This window comes from Schistocerca piceifrons, chromosome 8, assembly GCF_021461385.2.
Source record: "Schistocerca piceifrons isolate TAMUIC-IGC-003096 chromosome 8, iqSchPice1.1, whole genome shotgun sequence".
In the NCBI taxonomy this organism is placed as follows: Eukaryota; Metazoa; Arthropoda; class Insecta; order Orthoptera; family Acrididae; genus Schistocerca; species Schistocerca piceifrons.
In genome coordinates this window covers 124,352,740-124,378,837 of record NC_060145.1, presented here as the reverse complement: position 1 = coordinate 124,378,837, position 26,098 = coordinate 124,352,740, and the positions used below count along the sequence as shown (strand labels likewise).

Genomic DNA, 26,098 nt, shown 5'->3' with positions numbered 1-26,098 from the left:
CGCACATGAAGAAAATGATGAACGAAATAATAGAAAATAATTGACGAGATTCTGATTAAATTTTCAGTAAATGATGCCTTTCGAGATCCATAACTGATCAGTATATAAATGAATTTCCTTAGAATTCTTCCAACGAAGGGGTCGAAACTGAAGCGGAGTAGGCTGCAGGAGCTTAGACCTGAGAATTGACTGCTTAGCATATGATCTTATGACTTCCTCGATTACCTAACCACAGCACCAAGCCATTCAGTAAATTTAAAACCCTAGAGGCCTCCGGATGTTCTTTGAGAAAACGGGCCCGCATCTCGTGGTCGTGCGGTAGCGTTCTCGCTTCCCACGCCCGGGTTCCCGGGTTCGCTTCCCGGCGGGGTCAGGGATTTTCTCTGCCTCGTGATGGCTGGGTGTTGTGTGATGTCCTTAGGTTAGTTAGGTTTAAGTAGTTCTAAGTTCTAGGGGACTGATGACCATAGATGTTAAGTCCCATAGTGCTCAGAGCCATTTTTTTGAGAAAACGGAATTTATGACTAATCTCAAGGGTATGTCCACTGAGAATGTTGGTCAGGGAAAAATCAGGTGATTAGGAAAGTTCAAGTACTTTCCCCCACAAGTGCATTTGTGTGTCATTCCACTAACATTTGGATTTTACATTTCACTCAAGAAAAACGAAGTTTCTTTGATAGTACTTCCTGTTCGCTCTGTACGCAAATGCAACATTTATCTATAGACTAGGGACGGATCGAAGTACTCTCTGCCGTATATTGGCAGGCGTATTCATTCGTGTTTCGAGCATACGTTGGGACACTGAGAGCTGACATATGGTTTACGTGTCGAGAACGTAGTGGGCGCCTGCGCTTATCGATTTACTCATACTTCTGCAAGTGGATAAGGGGCCTTCTCATCGGGGCCGTGACCCTGCGTCAGCGCTGGGCTGTTGGACGAGTACTCGGCATGACTCACAGCGGCGTGTTTCCACTTCTGGAGCGGCGAGGTACCTCGCGGCTCGTGTGTGCCACTCTGTGTCGTAAAAGACTGACCCGGGTTCGTGCTAACTGCGCTTCATATTTTGCGTCTATATAGGAATGATGGCGGAGGTGAAAGAACCTGCCCAAAGAAGTTTTTCATGACCTACGTTTTTACGAGCGAACGTCGGCTTGGCTTCGTGAAACATGAAATGATAGAACCGCCCTTGTGAAATTAAGACTTTGGCTACTGTGGATACCAAACTGACACACAAGGTAAAGCCAGGCAGGCCTTGTCCATTAACTTGGTACACACATTCCTGGCCATATGTATAAATCGCATAAACAGCTACAATGATTTTAAATGGGTGTATGCAGTTGTTCTGGCTTCCTGGAGAGGCTGTGCACGTTTGGTTCCGAATTTCGTTGATGGATAGTGTGATAGTTCGCCCTGTAGTCAGCTGACTTCAGGTTACACTCTAGATCTGAAGAATTCAGACTGGAAAGAATTCTCGCTGCCTGCAACACTTTTCCAATGACACCGGAGATATCAGAACGGATACGACAGAACTTTGTGCCACGATGCTATGCCTGTATTGACGCTGGGGGAACAGGTGGATCTTGAGTAGGTTTTCGCTTATACCTTTCGACGCGATCATTTGGTAACAAGAAACGACAATAAGTAACTAGGATTCCTTACCTCAAACTGATACATTTACCCTTCTCCATTGCCCCCGAAAGTTTGTAATATCATCACAGAATCACCCTGTGTTTCAATTTCCAAATTTCTCAGGTGACATTTTGAGATAAATAACCACGGAAACTAAGCGTCTAGAAAACAGAGGTGGGCAGACTCGTTCATCCTTGGGAACTAGTTCATTGCTGATCGTTCTTTTTTGGGAACCGTTCATTTTTACTCGTTCACCGTTCATTTGTGCTTGGTATATGGTTCTTACGAAAAACTGAAAACTAGTAGTGTAGGTGACTGAACGATGGAGGGCACCAAGAGGGGGCACTTGCCTTCCCCCAGGAGTATAGAGTTTTTATTCATTACAGAATTCTTACACACTTTTAGAAGTAAATTAGTAGTAAAAATTAGGTTTTTATGTTGCATTATTAACGTTAATGCAGCAATAATAATAATAATAATTAACTTCGCAGTAATAAAGTTTTTGGTTTGAAAACTCCTTCTGAACAAATGTTTTTGAGATAATAAGTAAATATGATTTTATGGCAATCTATGTCTCTTCAAATGGAAAGGTACAGCTTTTCCTACTGACCCAAAATGACTCACAACCCACTTTTTTTTTCTTCAAAGAAACCAAACTAGAAGGTAATGCAAATTGGAAACAACCAAACTTAAAAATAATTAGAGCCTTCCTAAATGTAATATTTTGTATATGAAAGCTATACGAAAATCGTTTTATACGCATTTTCTTACACTAAAAATTAAGCAAATTATTGAAAGTTAGCTGCTAAATCAAGTCGATGACACCAAAAAAATTACGAATACCAAAAAAACTTGCTTTGTTATAAGTATGTCTTATGCTGTTCATCGATATAATGAAGTGAGCTGGTATGCCCTTTTGTTACCTGAAAAGACGTACCTATTACATACAACGTAATTTTTATGTAATTTACGTAATTATAAAATACTTTTTGATTACCGGTCGTGGACGTTGAATAGCCAGAACCAAGTGCAAGAACAGTTTGGAACACATGTAAAATAGGCGAGTGCAGTGAACGGAACGAACAACTGGATACTGAACTAACTAGGAGCAGTCGGCAGTGGAACTGAGACAGGTGGTCATGCGAAGAACGACCGAGGCTGGAACGAGAACTGCCGAAGTGACCGCCGCGACCGAAGTGAACTAGTGAACTATGAACCGATCGTTCCTCGTTCCCGGGAACTATAAGTAGACCGCCGCGACCGAAGTGAACTAGTGAACTATGAACCGATCGTTCCTCGTTCCCGGGAACTATGAGTAGACCGCCGCGACCGAAGTGAACTATGAACCGATCGTTCTTCGTTCCCGGGAACTATGAGTAGACCGCCGCGACCGAAGTGAACTATGAACCGATCGTTCCTCGTTCCCGGGAACTATAAGTAGACCGCCGCGACCGAAGTGAACTATGAACCGATCGTTCCTTGGAATTCGTTCCTCGGTCCTTTCGTTCATCTTGGTGAACCGTTCCTTTACACCCGTTCGTTCACGAACTACCCATCTCTACTAGAAAACGGTACCGAGCTCTAGCAGGTACAACCTGTGTATAACAAACGGCACTTTTGCACTTTTCAGTTGCTTGCGTGAGGACTAGGGTAGTGTGTAGACGTGTGGCCTAACTGCATGCTGAGAATATTCCAACCAGGAAAAGGCAGCCATTCACAGGCGGACTAGACCTGCTGACGAGAATAAATGCGCAGGGGTTCCTGGGTCTACGGGTAAAACCGGCAAAACATAGTAAATCTGCTCCTCACCCCTCTGTCCATCTGCTCCTTACCTCTTTTTCCACCTCCTTCTCCTTCTTTAATTCCATCTTCTCCACCTCCTCTCTTTGTCAATCTCCTCCTAGCCCTATCTCTGTCCATCAGTCACACTCATTCCAATAGGATGCTCTTGGTTCTTATCCTACAGTATTTCTTTCCAGATTGTAACTGATATGTGTACCAAATTTGATTGAAATCGTTGCAGAGGTTTAGGATGACCTTCTTACCCGTGATTTTGCTACCTTAAGCACACGTCAAATGTATTTCACATATATTTAACAAATTTCACGACTATTTGTACACACATTTCACCTGTATGTCTAGCGAATTTTGTCCTACAGTTTATGACGCTGTATCTCTTGAACTATGTGCTGTACAAATAATTTTGCCGATACAGCCAGTGACATATGTGCCTAATATCTGCAAAATGTCTTGCGAATAGAGTTAGTAGTAAAGAAGTAATAAATTAAAACGACATGGATGATGCAATAGTTTCCCACTCACCTTAGTGTTTATGACGTCATATATTCTGAATATGCGTCATACGAAGATGTATTTTTTCAGGAAGGTTCAACGGCATATGCGGATACTGCCTGCCAAATGTGTTTCAAATAGTAGCAATGAAGTAATAAATGTGAACGTCTTGCGTGATGGGGTATTTTTCACGTATCTCGTGTTTATAACGCCATATCTCCTGAGCTAAGTGTCGTACCATGATGTATTTGTTCGGGCACATGCGGTGGTTTATGGGAATACTAGCTGAAAAATGTATAGCGAATGCCGTTAGTAGTAAAGAAGTAGTAAATTAAAACGTCATGCTTCTTTCGGCAGTTTTGCAACATGAACAGCGGAAAGTGTAGTAAGCGATAAACTTTGATCCTTTCTTGTTTTGTGGGTATCGTCAGCGAGAAAAAGTTTTGTAGAGGTTCAAAATTATGTGTAAAGTTTATTTTAAGTCATTAAGTGCTCTCATTCTTAAATACTGGGTGACTGAAGTATGGATATTCTCGTGTCGTGGCCTACACTGGTTTTTCACCCCCACCTCCCCCCCCCCCCCCCTTTGATACATCCGTCGTTCTTACCCCTACAGCGGATCTTTCTGGACAGTATGTGCACCGCGTTTGGTTGAAATTGGCGCAGTGGTTTAGGAGGAGTTGTGGAACATACATACACACATACATCAATTTTTTATAATTTGTTTCCATTTTATATTCTTTGTATTAGTTTTTGGATAAATGCTTTTAAAATGTTATAATTTTGTGAACTGCAGCTTATCTCAAATTAAGCAGAGTAACGTGTTGAACGCTAGTCTAAACAAATTATTTTATTAAAACATGTTATCTATTTTATCATTCTTATTATTAAAAAACTAAGCATCTGTTATGCTTTTGAAAACTAATTGTTGTCTTTTTTTAAATAGCTACTGAATCAAACGAATCAGAATCATATGTAACTGATAGCTTCTTTTATCCAGTGAGCCCTAGTAAAAATCGCATCTGACTATAAATTATGTTTCGACAACAGTTAATTTTCAGGTTTACACTCCAACGGAATAGTGGGAGCACCGTAACTGGAAATAAGGCGATGAAACGTTGAGTGTAATGGCTTTATAGTCGATCTTCCGCGCACGCACATGTTTATGCAATTCCTACAATCTGAAACCACTTTGAACCTTACTTACGTGCAAAAACTTTTGTGTGAGTAGTCGGTGGAAGTTGAACTGCAGCGTGTTCTGGCGTTGTTTCTGCATTTGCCGTCAGTCTGCTGTTCAAACACTTACCTAGGAATGCTGGAAAATCACATAATACAAAATAATACACATGGTTCATTGCAACGTACCAGATATTTATGAGTAACGGTACTGTTAAAAATGGCATACAATCGTTACGTGACCTGCTGTAGATCGATATTTTAATTAACCACGTTGTTGCAAAAGTAACGAGGAAGATGAAAGAAAACTAGCACATCGATTTCGTAATTGCTAACTATTTGCCATTTTAGAAAATCACTGTTCTCAGAGTATGCAGCCGTACATTGAATATCAACAACATAGAAATTACAACTGGGTACAAAAGAGATAAGTTGCTTTACAATATATAAAAAATAATGATATCAAAGAATACAACTGACAAGCTACTGAATAAGAGAACTTTTAGAATCTAGCGTGATAGCAAACGGCAATAGCGTTTATGGATATTCTGGTCCATGTGGACACGTGACGCAGTCCGGACACAAAGGAATTAAGTTGTATTTTTAAACTGGAAACCCAAGTAACATTAAGGGATTTTCCGTGCCTCACCGCAGCATCCGGAAAACAACTCGTCCTACGTGATTGCAGCCGATTACATCTACAATGCATTGCTTAAGTTAATTAACAGTTAGCGATCTCACCAATAGATTTGTAGCAGTCTGATGTGGAAAAGCAAGCAGCTACTGCGGGACTGTTTAAGATTCAGTAAAGTGGACTGCTAATGGATCGCGTCACTCACTTTCGTACATTCGGAATATTAGCAAAACAGAGAAAAGCAGGAAACATAAATTTTTTAAAGCTGTCTGCACTTTTAAAATACTGAGGTGTCTTGTATGAAACGTCCTTTGCTTCACTATTTTTTCCATCCAAGGATAGTAAGCTATACTGTGATCTGGTCCCCGAGCAAGGGGAGAGAGGTTCTTTGGACTTCGAGGGAGGTGAACCTCACATTGTTCGTGAGGTCACTTGCTTACTCTGTAACACATCTGGAGAAATCCGAATCACTGTCCGATCTTTCCAAACTGCATGGTCGCCAAGATCATCAGATTTGAACCTGTGTGATTTCTGGCTGTAAGGTTACCTGAAGAACAGGTTTATCAAAGGCACACTAACCCACGTTAGAGGTTAAAGATGAGCATAGTGAGGGAAATAGCCAATATCCCACCTCAGATGTTCCGGGCAACAGACAAGCATTCCCTTGTGCGGTTCCAGGCTGTCGTGGATGCAAATGGCGTGTGTAACCTGGAACGTAAACGTGATACACAGTTAACAAATGTTACCCTCTCATCTCGAAAGTAAATGATGTTTCTATCGATGGTTGATTCGTTATTTCCCTTGCAAAAGCTCCTACAAAGTTTCATTGTCTTACGATCAGCGTCTCAAGTAAGGAAAATTTAATTGTAACCAGTCTTTACTTTTTGTACGCCGTATTGCAAATTTCAGCAGTTCCTAAGCATGCTCAAACGGATTCATTACGGTATATACGGCGGGCTGTTACATTCGATTGATTGCTGCCTCCTGGAGGAAGGTATGTGGACACGGTGTCCTTGTGTATTGCCGTCTTGAAAGACGAATCCAACGGCGGATGGTTGACTGCAGGGTTGGGCAACAAATTGGAGGATCCTGTGCCCATTTTGTACAACCTTCAAGTTACCCTCGATTGCCACGAGACTCGTTGGGGACCTGTGCACGATACCAGTCCAAAACATGACCGACTTATCTCCGTAACTTCCCACTTCCGTGCTTAACCTACGAGATTGTTGCTGGGAGTGCATCAGTATTTGGCTGCCTCCACACTTGTACGACGATCATAAGAGGTCAGAAAAATCGTGTGCTCTTCTGTTGAGCAATAGAACCCTTCTTCTTCTTCTTCTTCTTCTTCTTCTTCTTCTCGTACAAGCGTCATTGAGATTTGATGACTCGTCCATCTTATCTTGAGCCGGCCAATATGTTTCCTTCCGTTAAGGCAGTTGTTTTGGGATACGTTCATCGCCCTTCTTTCTATGTTGTCTTTCAATTCTTTACTTAGACTAATCTTCTCAATTTAAGTTGTAAAATCGTGCTTTCTTCTGGAAACTACCATTTTTAATCTGTTTTCTCTTCTTACTGCTTGGACTGTTCACATGTGTCGACACCATGCTGTATGAAGCGCCGTCGAGCCCCTGGATGAAGTAACAGGGCGTCACACTTTTGCACCATTACAGAGCAAGGTTGTATTCACCTTTGGGCCAATTTTAAAATTAAGCATCGCAGTGGGTGGGAATTACAAGATTTCGAAAAAGTGGTCCCTAAATTCTGTTGCACAGTGTATTAGTGACATATGAAAATTTGTGCCTTGCCGCACTTTATCTCGTATTTCCCCTTAACCACTTCGGCTATCTATGCATGCCCCCCAGACCGACCCAAACTTCCGTACGATCCTACATCATAGGGTGCATAGCTGACAGGCAGGTGAAATCGCTAAAAATAACAAGGCACTGGTGATCATTTAATTCTGTTGCTCACTGTAGATAGAATACATATACCTAACACAACAGATGCCAAGATATTCACAGTCAGCAACTTTATTTTGATTTAACATGCGTCATCTTTGGAATGATACCAGTATTAAACTCGAGTACTGTTCCTGAATCTTCCTTTGTAAAGAAACATGTGAACATGAAGCTCTACTTTGCTACCCACGACTTGTCACCTCAAAATTCAGATTTCCGTTAGTGTAGATGTTTTCACGTTATCACGTGTAAGTACGACATTTTTGTTTTAATTATTCTTTCATTTGGGTGTACTTATAACCCCTGTTGGACCTTCGTCACTATCACTTCTATTATATTTTTATTTTGGGGATGTCTGCAGCGCTCCGGGCGTAAATTATCGGTGACAATTGGCTTTATTAAGTTTGACTACCACTGGTTCAAATGGTTCAAATGGCTCTGAGCACTATGCGACTTAACTTCTGAGGTCATCAGTCGCCTAGAATTAGAACTAATTAAACCTAACTAACCTAAGGACATCACACACATCCATGCCTGAGGCAGGATTCGAACCTGCGACCGTAGCGGTCACGCGGTTCCAGACTGAAGCGCCTTTAACCGCACGGCCACACCGGCCGGCTACTACCACTGGTGTTTGCGTCAGTTAGTGCTCCTCACCGCATCATGGAACACACATTAAATCATTTAGATAACATAGAACATTAGACCCTGTACGTAATATTATGAGAGTAGCTCATATCTTTTCTTTTTAATCCACGTGTCACGATTTGAGTCCTTCTGTATTTAGAATTCTGAAGTTTGTAAGACAATAGTACGGCACTTATAAAGATCTCCATACAAATTTTTAAGCAGAAGTACACTTGAGGATGTACCTGCATTGTATTGTGCCGGACTCTGAGCAAGAACAATAAAACAGCTAATGCAGCCAATTTTACCTGCATATAAACGTCTCAATATATTTTAATTTGTTTGAGTGTTCTTTTCATTTTATGTAATTTCAAAATAGGTTCAGTCGTCCACATATTGGCAAATATAAAATACAACCAAGTTAGACGACGACACTAACACTGACGACTACGTGCCAGACTGTGCCGCACTTCCCCGGAACATCAGTCAGAGAATTCCCTTTCGATGAGATTAAAAAAAAGGTTAAAATGGCTCTGAGCACTATGAGACTTAACATCTGAGGTCATCAGTCCCCTAGAACTTAGAACTACTTAAACCTAACTAACCTAAGGACGTCACACACATCCATGCCCGAGGCAGGATTCGAACCTGCGACCGTAGCGCAACATGTGAGTATGGTGCAGGTCTGAATCGCAGCAGTGCCGGTTCACGCTCGATTGAGTCGCTCAACAAAGACGCGCAACGTAGTTGATGATGATGATTATGTTTGGTTTGTGGGGCACTCCACTGTGCGGTCATCAGCGCCTGTACAAAGTCCCAATTTTTACACAATCGAAGTTAGCCGCTCTCACGATGATGATGAAATGATGAGGACAACACAAACACCCAGTCCCAGGGCAGAGAAAAATCCCCAACCCGGCCGGGAATCGAACCCAGGATCCCGTGATCCAGAGGCAGCGCGCTACGTAATAGCGACGTGGATGGGCTTAGTAAAAAGCACGTGTCTTGAAACTGATGGTACCATCATCGAATGCTTTGAGCTATGAGAGGTGTAGGGACGTATTCACGGAGATCACGCCACGCAGCTGAAACTGAATTACACTCGTTTACCTCAAAAGGACTTTTTTTGCTACGTTTTCGCCGTCTCGACTCGATAAGCGTTGGTTAATGAATGAATGACCTTTTAGTTCAAATTTCCCCCAAGTTTCTACGAGGGCGTGCTGAAGAGTAATGCCTCCGAATGTTTTATTCTGTGCTCAGTATCGATTGTGGTATTACATGTCATGCGTGCTACTCGGACGACTTTCCTGGATCTCCTACAATGGGAGTTCAGCAGGTGGCTGGTAACCAACTGTCGGAAAAAACTCACTACTCCTAGTACCCCAAGGAGCCTCGGAAACAGCATGATCTCAAAGATAAAAGTCAAAGCTATGAAAAAGGACAACGAAAATGGATCAACAGATAAATCAAAGTGGCAAACTGGAGCGTCAGAGGAGTTTCCCAAAAAATAGATAGAACTAGCAAATATACTGAAAGATATTAATATCAATTCTGTAGCAACCACAAAAACGAAAATGAAAATGATAGGTAGTACATATGTAGGCGATTACATTATGTTCTATAGTGGTGCCGCACAAAATGAAAGACCAAGCAAAATTGTGGCATCACTCCTGCATAAGAGATGGGAAAAAGAGATCAAAGATTGTAAATATATAAGCGAAAGAATATTCACAGTCAGATTGAAACTGAGTGGAGGTAAGGCCACCATTATAAGCTTATATGCACCAGAAGAAGGAAAAATGGATGAGTCTAGAACCATCTGTGAAGAACTACAGAAGACTCTGAATAAATGCACTGCTACTGACCAGATTATTATGATGGGTGATTTCAATGCCAGAATAGGAAATATCACAGAAACGAATGTTATAGAGCCTTTTGGAGAACCTGTATGTCATGAAAATAGAAAACTAGTTGGTTATTTTGCCACTAACAATAATCTAAAAATGTGTATCCTTGATAATCTGCCATTGTAGCAGCAGTAATTGATGTAACAACTGCGTCAGACACTTGTCTCATATAAGCGTTGCCGAACGTAGCGCCGTGTTCTTGCTGTTTACATGTCTCTGTATTTAAATACACATGCCTATACCACTTTGGCGCTTCAGTGTATATTTATTCACATAGAAGATAGAGTCTTACTGAATCTCGATGTACTTTTGTTTTGATTGTTTGGTAAATGAAATGAAATGCCGTGTGGCTAGGGCCTCCTGTCGGGTACACCGTTCGCCTGGTGCAGACAGTCAGATAGTATTCTTATTATTGTTACCGATTTTGACTGGCTTCAGAATGTATTCACCACAGGTGGCAAGCAGTTTCTGAAGATAGCAGTAATGCTTAGAATTGTATTCTGTGACTGTGTGTGAAAGAAATTTCTCTTACTTTGTTAAATAGATTCGGCAAAAGGAATTTAAATCCACTTTATCTTAGTAGATTTTCAAAAGATAATAAAGAAAATTAATAAATTTTTGACAAAGTATAAGATTTGTTTCAAAAAAAAATTATAAACTGTGTTTTGTGTGTGGAACTTTATTTACTTCTCCAAACAATGCAAAATCTGGGATGGAACAATGACAATATTCTGAAAAGATTAGATAGCTACACACCATACGAGCACAGGGGAGATGTTGAGCTGCAGACAGACACAACAAAAAGACTGCTAAACAAGTAAGCTTTCCGCCAAAAGACCTCCTTGTGAATTAGACACACACACACACACACACACACACACACACACACACACACATTCACGCAAACGCAACACATACGTAAATTACCACTGTCTCGGCAGCCAGGGACAGTGGTTACGGATGTTTATTTAATTCTTCGTATTTTAAACATGAATCGTCTACAGAAGACAGCGAAAGCGAAGTGCTATAGCTGCTGTGCACAGTACGAGGTGCATTCAAGTTCTAAGGCCTCCGTTTCTTTTTCTCCGGAGTGGAAAGAGATAGAAACATTCGCATTGTTTCAAAATGAGGCCGCGTTCATTGTCACTACGTCCCAGAGATGGCAGCACCGTACGGCAGATGGAATTTTACCGCCAGCGGCGAGAGTGAGAACTGTTTTAAATACTTAAAATGGCGACGTTTTCCTTACTTGAACAGTGTGCAATCATTCGTTTTCTGAATTTGCGTGGTGTGAAACCAATTGAAATTCATCGACAATTGAAGGAGACATGTGGTGATGGAGTTATGGATGTGTCGAAAGTGCGTTCGTGGGTGCGACTGTTTAATGAAGGCAGAACATTGTGTCACAACAAACCGAAACAACCTTGGGCTCGCACAAGCTGGTCTGACGACATGATCGAGAAAGTGGAGAGAATTGTTTTGGGGGATCACCGAATGACTGTTGAACAGATCGCCTCCAGAGTTGGCATTTCTGTGGGTTCTGTGACACAATCCTGCATGATGACCTGAAAATGCGAAAAGTGTCATCCAGGTGGATGCCACGAATGCTGACGGACGACCACATGGCTGCCAGTGTGGCATGTTGCCAAGCAATGTTGACGCGCAATGACAGCATGAATGGGACTTTCTTTTCGTCGGTTGTGACAATGGATGAGATGTGGATGCCATTTTTCAATCCAGAAACAAAGCACCAGTCAGCTCAATGGAAGCACACAGATTCACTGCCACCAAAAAAATTTCGGGTAACCGCCAGTGCTGAAAAAATGATGGTGTCCATGTTCTGGGACAGCGTGGGAGTAATCCTTGCCCATTGCGTTCCATAGGGCACTATGGTAACAGGTGCATCCTACGAAAATGTTTTGAAGAACAAATTCCTTCCTGCACTGCAACAAAAACGTCTGGGAAGGGCTGCGCGTGCGCTGTTTCACCAAGACAACGCACCCGCACATCGAGCTAACGTTACGCAACAGTTTCTTCGTGATAACAACTTTGAAGTGATTCCTCATGCTCCCTACTCACCTGACCTGGCTTCTAGTGACTTTTGGCTTTTTCCAACAATGAAAGACACTCTCCGTGGCCGCACATTCACCAGCCATGCTGCTATTGCCTCAGCGATTTTCCAGTGGTCAAAACGGACTCCTAAAGAAGCCTTCGCCGCTGCCATGGAATCATGGCATCAGCGTTGTGAAAAATGTGTACGTCTGCAGAGCGATTACGTCGAGAAGTAACGCCAGTTTCATCGATTTCGGGTGAGTAGTTAATTAGAAAAATAATCGGAGGCCTTAGAACTTGAATGCACCTCGTGTTACAGACTGCCTGTCTGTGGAATGAAAGTAAATACGGTATTTTTCAAATATAATTCACGCTCCCCATGTCTTGGAACGAAACACTTTTCGATGTGTCTGTGTACAGTAATTTGAATTTTCAACGCAGAGAAACATCGTGTTCCAGCAAATTTGAAATAACAGATAGCGCCAGAAATAACAGAAAAACACAGCCTTTCGAACCCATCTCGAAACTAATGATTACATAAGTAATCGGCAGTGCGTTTACCCTTAAAAGCGGACTTAATTCCGCTCATAGACCTTCCTACGGATATTCCAGAAGTGTACATGGTCCAAGTCACACCTAGAAATTGTTCAAATGGCTCTGAGCACTATGGGACTTAACATCTATGGTCATCAGTCCCCTAGAACTTAGAACTATTTAAACCTAACTAACCTAAGAACATCACATACATCCATGGCCGAGGCAGGATTCGAACCTGCGAACGTAGCGGTCACGCGGTTCCAGACTGAAGCGCCTAGAGCTGCACAGCCACACCAGCCGGCTCACACCTACATCTGCATCTACATGGATACTCTGGAAATCACATTTAAGTGCCTGGCAGAGGGGTTCATCGAATCACCTTCACAATTCTCTATTATTCCAATCTCGTATAGCGCGCGGAAAGAATGAACACCTATATCTTTCCGTACGAGCTCTGATTTACCTTATTTTATCGTGGTGATCGTTCTTCCCTATATTGGTCAGAGTCAACATAATATTTTTGCATTCGGAGGACAAAATTGGTGATTGCAATTCCGTGGGAAAATTGCGTCGCAACGAAAAACGCCTTTCTTTTAAAGATGTCCAGCCCAAATCCTGTATCATTTCTGTGACGCACTCTTCCATATTTCGCGATAATGCAAAACGTGCTGCCTTTCATTGAACTTTTTCGATGTACTCCGTTAGTTCTATCTGGTAAGGATCCCACACCGCACAGCAGTATTGTAACAGAGGACGGACAAGCGTAGTGTAGGCACTCTCCTCTAATGTAACCACCACCTATGTGCGAAGTCAATGTGTGGTAACCACTCACAGACGTTAGATGGCAGTGCTAGCAGTGGCTCGTATTTAAAGCGTGTCGGTGGAACGTGGAAAACACTACAGACTTTGTCATAATGCGGAAACGGAACGATTTGTCTGGCGTAAACAGGGTATGATCTTTGGCTTTCGGGCCAAGGGTGGAAGCATTTTCGAAACAGCTAAATTTTTAAACTGTCCGCATGCCGGCATTGCTAAAGTATACCGTGCATAGCAAAATGGCGCTACACAAAACTGGCGCCAAGGCGACTAGTACACCACGGGCCATAGATGACAGATGTGAATGACAGCTGCGGAGTATGTACGGGCGAATAGATGTGCAACTGTTGAGCAACTGATCGCTCAGATCGATCAACAGGCTACCACAATAGGTGCCTGGTTCGTTGCCAGGGTCACTACATTGAGAAATCCTTGTCGGCGATTGTTGCGCAAACAAGTTCTTCACGTATACGTACACCATCATTACTCTACCACGCAAACATAAGTGTTACACTCGTCTGGTGTGAGACGTTCTCTGGGCGGGGATGGGGGGGGGGGGGGAGGGTCCACTGGGGACCGAACCGCACAGTAATCCTGAAAGAGTGGTTCAGTGTGGGGTGGCAGAGGGGTGAAGCGGTAGTCATCATGGGTTAAGATACAACATAATACATTGAGAAGTAAATATGTAGACATGAAGAATAAAGATGTAGAACGTTCATAAGGTTTGTTGTATTTAAAAGGCTCAAGGATTTTCACATAAAAAATTCGGAGCCATTACTTTTCAGCATGCCCTCATATATTTATTCACATAGAAGATAGAGTCTTTTTGAATGCTGTCTTTTGTTTGTCGGCGACTAAGGCTTGTTTTTGCACTCCAATATCGCAACTGGACGTCCAGTGAGTGGCGACAGGTGGCTTTTTCAGATGCATCGCGTCTTTTGCTCCATCGGACAGATGGCCGATGGTGTGTACGGCATGCAAGGTCTGAAAGCAAACATCCTGTAACATCAGACAGGTCCATTCCGAAGGGGTAAGCGTTATGGACTGGGGAATGTTTTCGTCGCATTTCCAGAGTGATCTCGGCATTCTGTAAGACACAGGGGACCGAAAAAATGATGCATCTATCTTTGGGGACCATATCAAACCGCAAATGCAGTTTTTGTTCCCTTGGCACGGTGGCATCTATGAAAATGGCAATGCATCGATTCACACACCTCACAGTGTACGTGTGTCGTTCAAAGAGCTCTAGGACGAGTTTATCCTAGCCCTCGTGCCACCAAACACACCAGATTTAAAGCCCATCGAGAATCTGTGGGACCAGCTCGATGGGTCTGTTCGCGCCTTGGATCCTCAGCCGAGAAACCTAGCACAGCTGCCCATGGCACTGGAGTCGCCATTCCCCATATCTCTGTCGATAGCTTCCACAAGCTCATAGAATATGTACCTGCACACCTCATAGAATATGTACCTGCACACATCATAGAATATGTACCTGCACATTTCATTGAATATGTACCTGCACACCTCATAGAATATGTACCAGCACACCTCACAGAATATGTACCTGCACACCTCATAGAATATGTAACTGCACACATCATAGAATATGTACATGCACACCTCATAGAATATGTACCTGCTCCCCTTATAGAATATGTACCAGCACACCTCATAGAATATGTACCTGTACAACTCATAGAATATGTACCTGCACACCTCATAGAATATGTACCTGCACTACTCATTGAATATGTACCTGCACACCTCATAGAATATGTAGCAGCACACCTCACAGATTATGTACCTGCACACCTCATAGAATATGTACCTGCACACCTCATAGAATATGTACCTGTGCACCTCATAGAACATGTACCTGTGCACCTCATAGAATATGTACATGCACACCTCATAGAATATGTACTTGCACCCCTTGTATAATATGTACCAGCACACCTCACAGAATATGTACCTGCACACCTCATAGAATATGTACCTGCACACCTCATTGAATATGTACCTGCACCCCTTATAAAATATGTACCTGTGCACCTCATTGAATATGTACCTGCTCACCTCATTGAATATGTACCTGCACCCCTTATAGGATGTGTATCAGCACACCTAATAGAATATGTACCAGCACACCTCATAGAATATGTACCTGCACACCTCATAGAATATATACCAGCACACCTCACAGAATATGTACCTGCTCACCTCATTGAATATGTACCTGCACCCCTTATAGGATGTGTATCAGCACACCTAATAGAATATGTACCAGAACACCTCATAGAATATGTACCTGCACAACTCATAGAATATATACCAGCACACCTCACAGAATATGTACCTGCTCACCTCATTGAATATGTACCTGCACCCCTTATAGGATGTGTATCAGCACACCTAATAGAATATGTACCAGCACACCTCATAGAGTATGTACCTGCACGCCTCATAGAATATATACCAGCACACTTCACAGAATATGTATCTGCACACCTCATAGAATATGTACCAGCACACCTCATAGAATATGTACCAGCACACTTCATAGAATATGTACCAGCACACCTCCCAGAATATGTATCTGCACACCTCACAGAATATGTACCTGTGCTCCTCATAGAATATGTACCTGTGCACCTCATAGAATATGTACCTGCACACCTCATAGAATATGTACCTGCACCCCTTATAGAATATGTACCAGCACACCTCATAGAATATGTACCTGCACACCTCAGAATATGTACTAGCACACCTCACAGAATATGTATCTGCACACCTCATAGAAAATGTACCAGCACACCTCACAGAATATGCACCTGCACACCTCATATAATATGTACCTGCACACCTCATAGAATGTGTACCTGCACCCCTTATAAAATATGTACCTGCACACCTCATAGAATTTGTACCTGCACACCTCATAGAATATGTACCTGCACCCCTTATAGAATATGTACCAGCACACCTCACAGAATATGTACCTGCACACCTCATAGAATATGTACCTGCACACCTCATTGAATATGTACCTGCACCCCTTATAGAATATGTACCAGCACACCTCAGAGAATTTGTACCTGCACACCTCATAGAATATGTACCTGCACATCTCATAGCGCCCATGCTGCAATCGATATTTATTCAGGCTTTTGACAGGGTTCAGGAGAGGAATTGACAAAGTAGATTCCACATCACAGAAACTGTTCTTACCACCACAAGACGAAGTTTTTAAAAGTCCTGGAATGGGGGAAAAGAAAAGATAGCTCATGTTTATGGAACATTTATGAAACATTAAACTGAAGACCTGGCCAAATGGTGACAGTTATCACTCCGCCCTATATTTAAGGATTTTGAAAAAGCTTATGACTCAGTGTCAACAAAATATATCATAGAGACAAAAAAACACTGGTTCAGCCTACTTTATTATACAGAAAAACATATGCATCAATCTTACAGCTTCGATCAGATTTCAACAGGATTGAGCGAACATGTCTAACCCACTTGATGACGATACCGCAGTGTTTGCCTCTAGAGCATACCTATTTTAATAACAAATGGAAGATCATTGTAGAAAATGTAACTAAGCTTTAAAATCGATTGCAATAAGACAAACTAATATATAATCAAGACAGCGAAAGGAAAATTGTACAAATGAACAATTATCAGCTGACTTCTTTGTTTTTTTTTTTTCTTTTTTCATTTGTGAACTTGACAATAGCAAAAGTAATAAAATAGAAATGCTGCGTTGTCGAAAACTGACTTGGCGAGATCGTAGCTGTTTGAAAATACAGATTCATTCCTACGAGATTGGTAAAACGGTAAGCTTTCACTATTAGTAATACTGTTTATTAGGGAGAAGTAGCGTCATTACCGGTTTTGAACCGACAGGCTTTCAGCAGATGTCTGTTCACATCTAAAATTACATTGTGCTATACATGTGACGTTCACTGATTGTGGCGGAGGTTCCTTGGGATGGCGATGCCATCAATAGTCTGCGCATTTTTACGGCAGTGCTGTTGAAGAAAAGCAATTTTCGCCGAATGCCTGGCAAGATTTAACAAATGGTTCAAATGGCTCTGAGCACTATGGGACTTAACATCTCAGGTCATCAGTCCCCTAGAACTTAGAACTACTTAAACCTAACTAACCTAAGGACATCACACACATCCAAACCCGAGGCAGGATTCGAACCTGCGATAGAAGCGGTCGCGCGGTTCCAGACTGTAGCGCCTAGAACCGCTCGGCAAGATTTAACAAGTCAGTGAAATCTGAACATACAGATTTTCTACAGCACCACGCACAAACACACACACACACACACACACACACACACACACACACACACACACACACACACAAACACACACAAGTATTTCGACCGAACAGATGCTACATAAGTTTTTAAACAAATTTCCACAACTAAACTGTGCTGTATCCCCCTCGCCATTGAAGAGAGTGAGAAGTGATACTGGTTAGTTATGTCTAGATCTATCTGCCAGGGAACCACAATAATTAAATTCAGCGTAGCGGAGTTAATAAACGCTAATTTTCAACCCAGCAATGGATCAATGAATGGGTGTAATTAGATAGTTTCCTTAATTATGCACTACCTATGAAGAGAATTTCAAAGTTACGAGAAATTCCTAAGTATATTAGCACAAGTTAATTTCGCTAGAAATATCGTCAAGTAATTCAGTTAAATATCTTCATATGGAACGACAATAATATTAAACACCAAAGGATAAAATTGGAGTGATTTATGCTTGGCAAAGTTCGGGTCGTGATGGTAAGTTGCGCTCTCTAACATATTTAACTACCTCAAAGTCGCGACTCGGCAACAGTGACGGCTGGCATTCATGCCTGAAATATAAGTAAAGTGGTTATGACACTCCATCAGCCCCAGTGACCAGGCAGAGCCTGATTGCGAAATTAGTGGCGGTTATTAAATTCATCGTGAGCCATTCCGCCAGTACTGCCTGTAAGTCTCACCACCGTTGCGGTGTGAATGCGCCGGTTGCGGGAGGTGCCGATGGCTTGCAAGCTGCTCCTGTATGCTGCTGCGTCGTTCAGAAGTATGCTGAGGAAATCGCCGCTCCGTTTTATTACACTTCGGGTTCCTCATGTGGCTGGGCACATTCTTTGTTCACAGGGCACTACAGTCGTCCTAAAGATCTTGTTTATTATACAGGGTGTTACAAAAAGGACTTTGCAACTTTAAAAATTCGTATAAATTTATAGAAAGAAGATATAGAGCTGGGTTTAGTGTTTTTTGTAGGGAAACGCATCAAGTTTTTTTATTTTATTTTTTACCTTAAACTAAAGATGTTGTACGTGGCTTCCCTTGGTTATCCTGCACACATCCCATCGGAAGTCAATTTCTTCTCAAACTCACTGTAGCATCGCAGGTGTAACGTGCTCAGTGGGGGCGTAAATTCTTGCTCTAACTTCAGCAGAGGAGCCCGAGGTACAAACACGATATCCTCGATGAATGCCCATAAAAAATATCGAGTTGTCAGGTCTGGGGAACGTGGGGGCCATGTAGCTGGCACATCGTGGCCAATCCAGCCAAGTAATGGGGTGGTGCACCATCTTGCATGAAGTAAACATCTCGTTCTTGGTCATCCTCATCGATCTGATGTATCAAAAATTCTTGTAACATATCCAGGTGCAATATCCCGTTGATGGTTCTCTCACGAAAAAAAAAGGGCCATACACTTGGTTCTTGCTCACTGCACAAAAAACATTCAGTTTAGAGCTACCACGAACATGTTGCAATGCTTGATGAGGATTTTCACTGCCTCAAATCCTACAGTTATGTGTGTTAACCTTGCCACTTACGTGAAAAGTCGACTCATGAGAAAGATGACTTTGTCCAAGAAATGTTCATTCTCATGTAATCGATTTAAAATATCTGCACAGAAGTTCTAGCGAGCAGTTTTATCATTGTCTTTTATTGCTTGTACAATCGTCAATCTGTGCAGTTTAAAATGCAAACAGTTTCTCAACACACGCCAAACAGTCGTATGTGGGATTTGCAGTTCGTGAGTTGCACGCAGGGTCGATTTCGTAGGGCTGTTGACAAAAAGGTGTCTCACTCGCTCAACGACGTCGTCAGATGTGCTGGGACGACCTGATGAGTTCCCATATCTTACCGAGCACCCCATTTCTACAAAACATTTATGCCACTCATAAACTGTAGGCCTACTAGGAGGATCTTTTGCGTACTTGTCGCGGAAATTACGCTGAAGTTTTCTCGCCGACTTCGATTCTTCGAACGAAAACACACGGCTAGCATGCTCGGGTTCAGTGAAGGCAGCCATATTTAAAGCAACTGCCGCTAGCACTCCTTACGGTGCGATTCGAAACTAGCGAACTACACGAGACAAAACTTGATGTATTTCCCTACAAATTGACACTACAATCACCTTTGAAGATACTACGAATTTATTTATATGAATTTTCAAAGATGTAATGTCTTTTTCGAAACATCTTGTATGGCTATTAGTTTTGGTGCTTCAATACACCATTTTTAGGCTTTAACAGACGCTGACAGGGTTAACTCCAATCGTATACACGATTCCTCAGTGGCCAAAACTTATGAACTGGTTTTTGCAGACTGTAACAACGCTGTTGTGTCTCGAGCCATCAACTACCAGCTCAAGTGTCTCTAAGGCCGGTATTACACTATCAAATTTCTTTGTCCAATATCTTTGTCCAAAATCTTTGTCAAAGATATTTGATAGTGTAATAGGGATCTTTGACAAATGTCGTCCAATATTTGATCAAATCTAGGCCGAGGCCGTATATTTGATCAAAGAAATCGCTTGTCTTCTGTTCACTGCAATGCGATATGTTACCACGCGGAGCGCTAGCATCGCTGCAGCGTTCTGTCGTCTGTAGTGTTTTTATAACCATTGCCGGTAAATACAATTGGTGTGTGCCGACAACTACAGAATTAATAGAGATGTCTGAAGCTGATGAGGCGCTTTACAACGTGAGGCACCCTGAATACAAAAATAGATTAAGAAGATTGGAGACCTAACCTGACCTGACCTAACCTAACATAACCCTCTCCTGTAGCAAGGAATCGGAGTGTTATAGTGAGCCTATCTTCTGAAGATGTAGCAGTTCTTAAGTGAAAATTGTGCTTTGTGATATGAGGATACACCTCATTGAGCACATACAGAAATGTATGCTCATCCATTCTTAACTAATTGATGTACGACTTGACGTCGTCCACTGTAAGCTCACGTAACAAGTTTTGTTGAATGCTTTTATCGCGTCGTCGTAAAACCCACGGCTCCACCCAGATTAGATTAGTTTTTCGTTCCATAGATCCGTGCTGAGGAGATCCTCGTGGATGTGGAACATGTCGATTTTTTTTAAGCTGAAATAAAAATACTAATAGTATGAATAAATACAATACATCATTTGTTTCTATTAAAAATTTCGCCAATGGAGTAGGAGTTGGCCAGTAGTAAGTCTTTCAGGCTCCTTTTAAACTGATAAACTGATCTTTATTTCTAACTAAATTTTTTATGTTTCCTGGCAAATTATTGAAGATGAGTGTTCCTGAGTAGTGGACCCCTTTTTGAACTAAGTAAGTGCCTTTAAGTCCTTGTGCAGATCATTTTTGTTCCTGGTATTGTATGTATGAACTGAGTTGTTTGTTGGAAAAAGAGATATATTATTTACGACAAATTTTATTAAGAAGTAAATATACTGAGAGGCAGTAGTTAATATACCCAGTTCTTTGAAGAGGTTTCTGCAGGAGGTCCGTGAATTTACTCCGCAAATAATACGTATTACACGCTTTTGGACCTTGAAAACTTTTGTGTGACTTCAAGATTTACCCCAAAATATTATCCCATATGACATTATGGAATGAAAGTATGCAAGCTTTTTCATTTTTATGTTGCCTATGTCTGCTAACACTCGAATTGCAAATACAGATTTGTTAAGGCGTTTCTGCAGTTCTGTGGTGTGCTCCTCCCAACTGAATTTATTATCAAGTTGTAATCCCAGGACTTTCAAGACTGTCAACCTCGTATGTATGGTTCCATTTCCCCCCCCCACTTCTTTTCCGCATGTGCACACAATGCAATTGGAGTACGTAGAACTGCTGCGGCAAGTTGTTGTCAGCCATCTTGAACTTTGACGAAAAATTTGATGACAGTGTAATACCCCTTGTAGCGCTACGTCAAAGACCTTTGTCAAATATATTGGATGGAATATTGGATCACATCTTTGATCAAATCTTTGACAAAGAAATTTGATAGTGTAATACCGGCCTAACGAATGTAAAACGTGACGTGACTCAGCTGCAAACAGCCCGAAGCGTCCTCTCTGCTAACAGCCTGAAGTCATCTCATTCAGAGCAAAATCCGCAGTGAAGTTGTAAGCGCAGTGCGCGTCGGTTCTGCGGATGCTTCCCGTGACCTAAGCAGCAACTACCAATCAGAAAGCACCATTTTTGTTCCAAAAATCAAATATTAATATGACGCCAGTGTATTCCCGCCATCGAAGGAAAAATCAAGTGTACTGAAAACTCTTTTCCAGAAATATGCTTCTAAAGGTTTTTCGTCACGATACTCCAACCAATTCAGAAGTCATATACTTGGCTCCTTTTTCGCGCCGTTTTCCAGTGTGCTAACTTAAAAAGAGAGAGGAAAAAGGAAAAAAAAAATGTTGGGCTGGATACCGAACAGAGGGCCGAAGCTTGTGACAGTCAATCCCAGGGACTGCCCGTGTTTGGTAGGAAGCTTCTCAGATCGGTATTTCCCCTAGACAGTTCTTGTTCTTAAAAATCGCTCAAAAATTGGCCACGTTTACCAAATCCTCTTTCCACCAGAGAAACGTTTCACTGGTCGTCCTAAGCAGAAATATGTTATAGAGTGCACCTGGTTTTGAAGTATATACAGGAAAGTGGATGACGCACAATAAACGGCCGTCTCCAGCACCAATGGCCGATTCTTTCCCCGCCTACTAACCACCAGGGAGGGGTTCTTCTGTTGAACAGCCCTTGTTGCTCTGTGGCTGGCACACCAATCAGAAATTGTCTTATCCCTCATATAGTACATGCAATGTAATATATTCAAGCGTCGAGATGGAACAAAAGGAAGACATCTCCTATACACTCACTGTTGTAGTATTGCAGTTGCAAATAAATCTGCGTTTGTGTACTCTCCCTGATTTCGACTCGATTTGATTTGAAATACAATTGATTTGCTTGTCAGATTGACTATAATTTGCGCATAAAATGTCTCTAGTTTGAATAATGATTTATCACAGAATGCAAAGCGAAGAGGCTACTGCTGTGACACATTTCACATGGTGACATTTTTTTAAAAATATTTTATAGTATCTTGCAACCTCTGGGTTTGAACGTCTTGTTCTTCATAAGATGTACAGGATGAACTAATTTAAAACGAATCTCAGTAGACGATTAGATGGGCCTGGTTATGTTGTTGTTGTTATTGTTGTTGTCTTCAGTCCTGAGACTGGTTTGATGCAGCTCTCCATGCTACTCTATCCTGTGCAAGCTTTTTCATCTCCCAGTACCTACTGCAACCTACATCCTTCTGAATCTGCTTAGTGTATTCATCTCTTGGTCTCCCCCTACGATTTTTACCCTCCACGCTGCCCTCCAATACTAAATTGGTGATCCCTTGATGCCTCAGAACATGTCCTACCAACCGATCCCTTCTTCTGGTCAAGTTGTGCCACAAACTTCTCTTCTCCCCAATCCTATTCAATACTTCCTCATTAGTTATGTGATCTACCCATCTAATCTTCAGCATTCTTCTGTAGCACCACATTTCGAAAGTTTCTATTCTCTTCTTGTCCAAACTATTTATCGTCCATGTTTCACTTCCATACATGGCTACACTCCATACGAATACTTTCAGAAATGACTTCCTGACACCTAAATAAATACTGGATGTTAACAAATTTCTCTTCTTCAGAAACGCTTTCCTTGCCATTGCCAGCCTACATTTTATATCCTCTCTACTTCGACCATCATCAGTTATTTTGCTCCCCAAATAGCAAAACTCCTTTACTACTTTAAGTGCCTCATTTCCTAATCTAATTCCCTCAGCATCACCCGACTTAATTAGACTACATTCCATTATCCTTGTTTTGCTTTTGTTGATGTTCATCTTATATCCTCCTTTCAAGACACTGTCCATTCCATTCAACTGCTCTTCCAAGTCCGTTCCTGTCTCTGACAGAATTACAATGTCATCGGCGAACCTCAAAGTTTTTATTTCTTCTCCATGAATTTTAATACCTACTCCGAATTTTTCTTTTGTTTCCTTTACTGCTTGCTCAATATACAGATTGAACAACATCGGGGACAGGCTACAACCCTGTCTTACTCCCTTCCCAACCACTGCTTCCCTTTCATGTCCCTCGACTCTTATAACTGCCATCTGGTTTCTGTACAAATTGTAAATAGCCTTTCGCTCCCTGTATTTTATCCCTGCCACCTTTAGAATTTGAAAGAGAGTATTCCAGTCAACATTGTCAAAAGCTTTCTCTAAGTCTACAAATCCTAGAAACGTAGGTTTGCCTTTCCTTAATCTTTCTTCTAAGATAAGTCGTAAGGTTAGTATTGCCTCACGTGTTCCAGTGTTTCTACGGAATCCAAACTGATCTTCCCCGAGGTTGGCGTCTACTAGTTTTTCCATTCGTCTGTAAAGAATTCGCGTTAGTATTTTGCAGCTGTGACTTATTAAGCTGATAGTTCGGTAATTTTCACATCTGTCAACACCTGCTTTCTTTGGGATTGGAATTATTATATTCTTCTTGACGTCTGAGGGTATTTCGCCTGTTTCATACATCTTGCTCACCAGATGGTAGAGTTTTGTCAGGACTGGCTCTCCCACGGCCGTCAGTAGTTCCAATGGAATATTGTCTACTCCGGGGGCCTTGTTTCGACTCAGGTCTTTCAGTGCTCTGTCAAACTCTTCACGCAGTATCGTATCTCCCATTTCATCTTCATCTACATCCTCTTCCATTTCCATAATATTGTCCTCAAGTACATCGCCCTTGTATAGACCCTCTATATACTCCTTCCACCTTTCTGCTTTCCCTTCTTTGCTTAGAACTGGGTTTCCATTTGAGCTCTTGATATTCATACAAGTGGTTCTCTTATCTCCAAAGGTCTCTTTAATTTTCCTGTCGGCGGTATCTATCTTACCCCTAGTGAGACAGGCCTCTACATCCTTACATTTGTCCTCTAGCCATCCCTGCTTAGCCATTTTGCACTTCCTGTCGATCTCATTTTTGAGACGTTTGTATTCCTTTTTGCCTGTTTCACTTACTGCATTTTTATATTTTCTCCTTTCATCAATTAAATTCAATATTTCTTCTGTTACCCAAGGATTTCTACTAGCCCTCGTCTTTTTACCTACTTGATCCTCTGCTGCCTTCACTACTTCATCCCTCAAAGCTACCCATTCTTCTTCTACTGTATTTCTTTCCCCCATTCCTGTCAATTGTTCCCTTATGCTCTCCCTAAAACTCTGTACAATCTCTGGTTCTTTCAGTTTATCCAGGTCCCATCTCCTTAAATTCCCACCTTTTTGCAGTTTCTTCAGATTTAATCTACAGGTCATAACCAATAGATTGTGGTCAGAGTCCACATCTGCCCCTGGAAATGTCTTACAATTTAAAACCTGGTTCCTAAATCTCTGTCTTACCATTATATAATCTATCTGATACCTTTTAGTATCTCCAGGGTTCTTCCATGTATACAACCTTCTTTCATGATTCTTAAACCAAGTGTTCGTTATCATTATGTTGTGCTCTGTGCAAAATTCTACCAGGCGGCTTCCTCTTTCATTTCTGTCCCCCAAACCATATTCACCTACTATGTTTCCTTCTCTCCCTTTTCCTACACTCGAATTCCAGTCACCCATGACTATTAAATTTTCGTCTCCCTTCACAATCTGAATAATTTCTTTTATTTCATCATACATTTCTTCAATTTCTTCGTCATCTGCAGAGCTAGTTGGCATATAAACTTGTACTACTGTAGTAGGTGTGGGCCTTGTATCTATCTTGGCCACAATAATGCGTTCACTATGCTGTTTGTAGTAGCTTACCCGCATTCCTATTTTCCTATTCATTATTAAACCTACTCCTGCATTACCCCTATTTGATTTTGTGTTTATAACCCTGTAGTCACCTGACCAGAAGTCTTGTTCCTCCTGCCACCGAACTTCACTAATTCCCACTATATCTAACTTCAACCTATCCATTTCCCTTTTTAAATTTTCTAACCTACCTGCCCGATTAAGGGACCTGACATTCCACGCTCCGATCCGTAGAACGCCAGTTTTCTTTCTCCTGATAACGACATCCTCTTGAGTAGTCCCCGCCTGGAGATCCGAATGGGGGACTATTTTACCTCCGGAATATTTTACCCAAGAGGACGCCATCAT

At 41.8% G+C, this 26,098-nt stretch overlaps 1 protein-coding gene across 1 annotated transcript in view; it reads left to right on the top strand.

Annotated features, from left to right (window-relative positions):
* Window positions 1-948: 948 nt before the first annotated feature.
* Window positions 949-26,098, top strand: part of LOC124712117 (dynein heavy chain-like) — a 64,189-nt gene continuing 39,039 nt past the window's right edge. Inside the window, exons 1-2 of the mRNA XM_047242415.1 lie at window positions 949-1,021; window positions 15,580-16,364. Of these exons, the coding sequence (XP_047098371.1) occupies window positions 949-1,021; window positions 15,580-16,364 (858 nt within the window). The remainder of the gene's footprint in view (window positions 1,022-15,579; window positions 16,365-26,098) is intronic.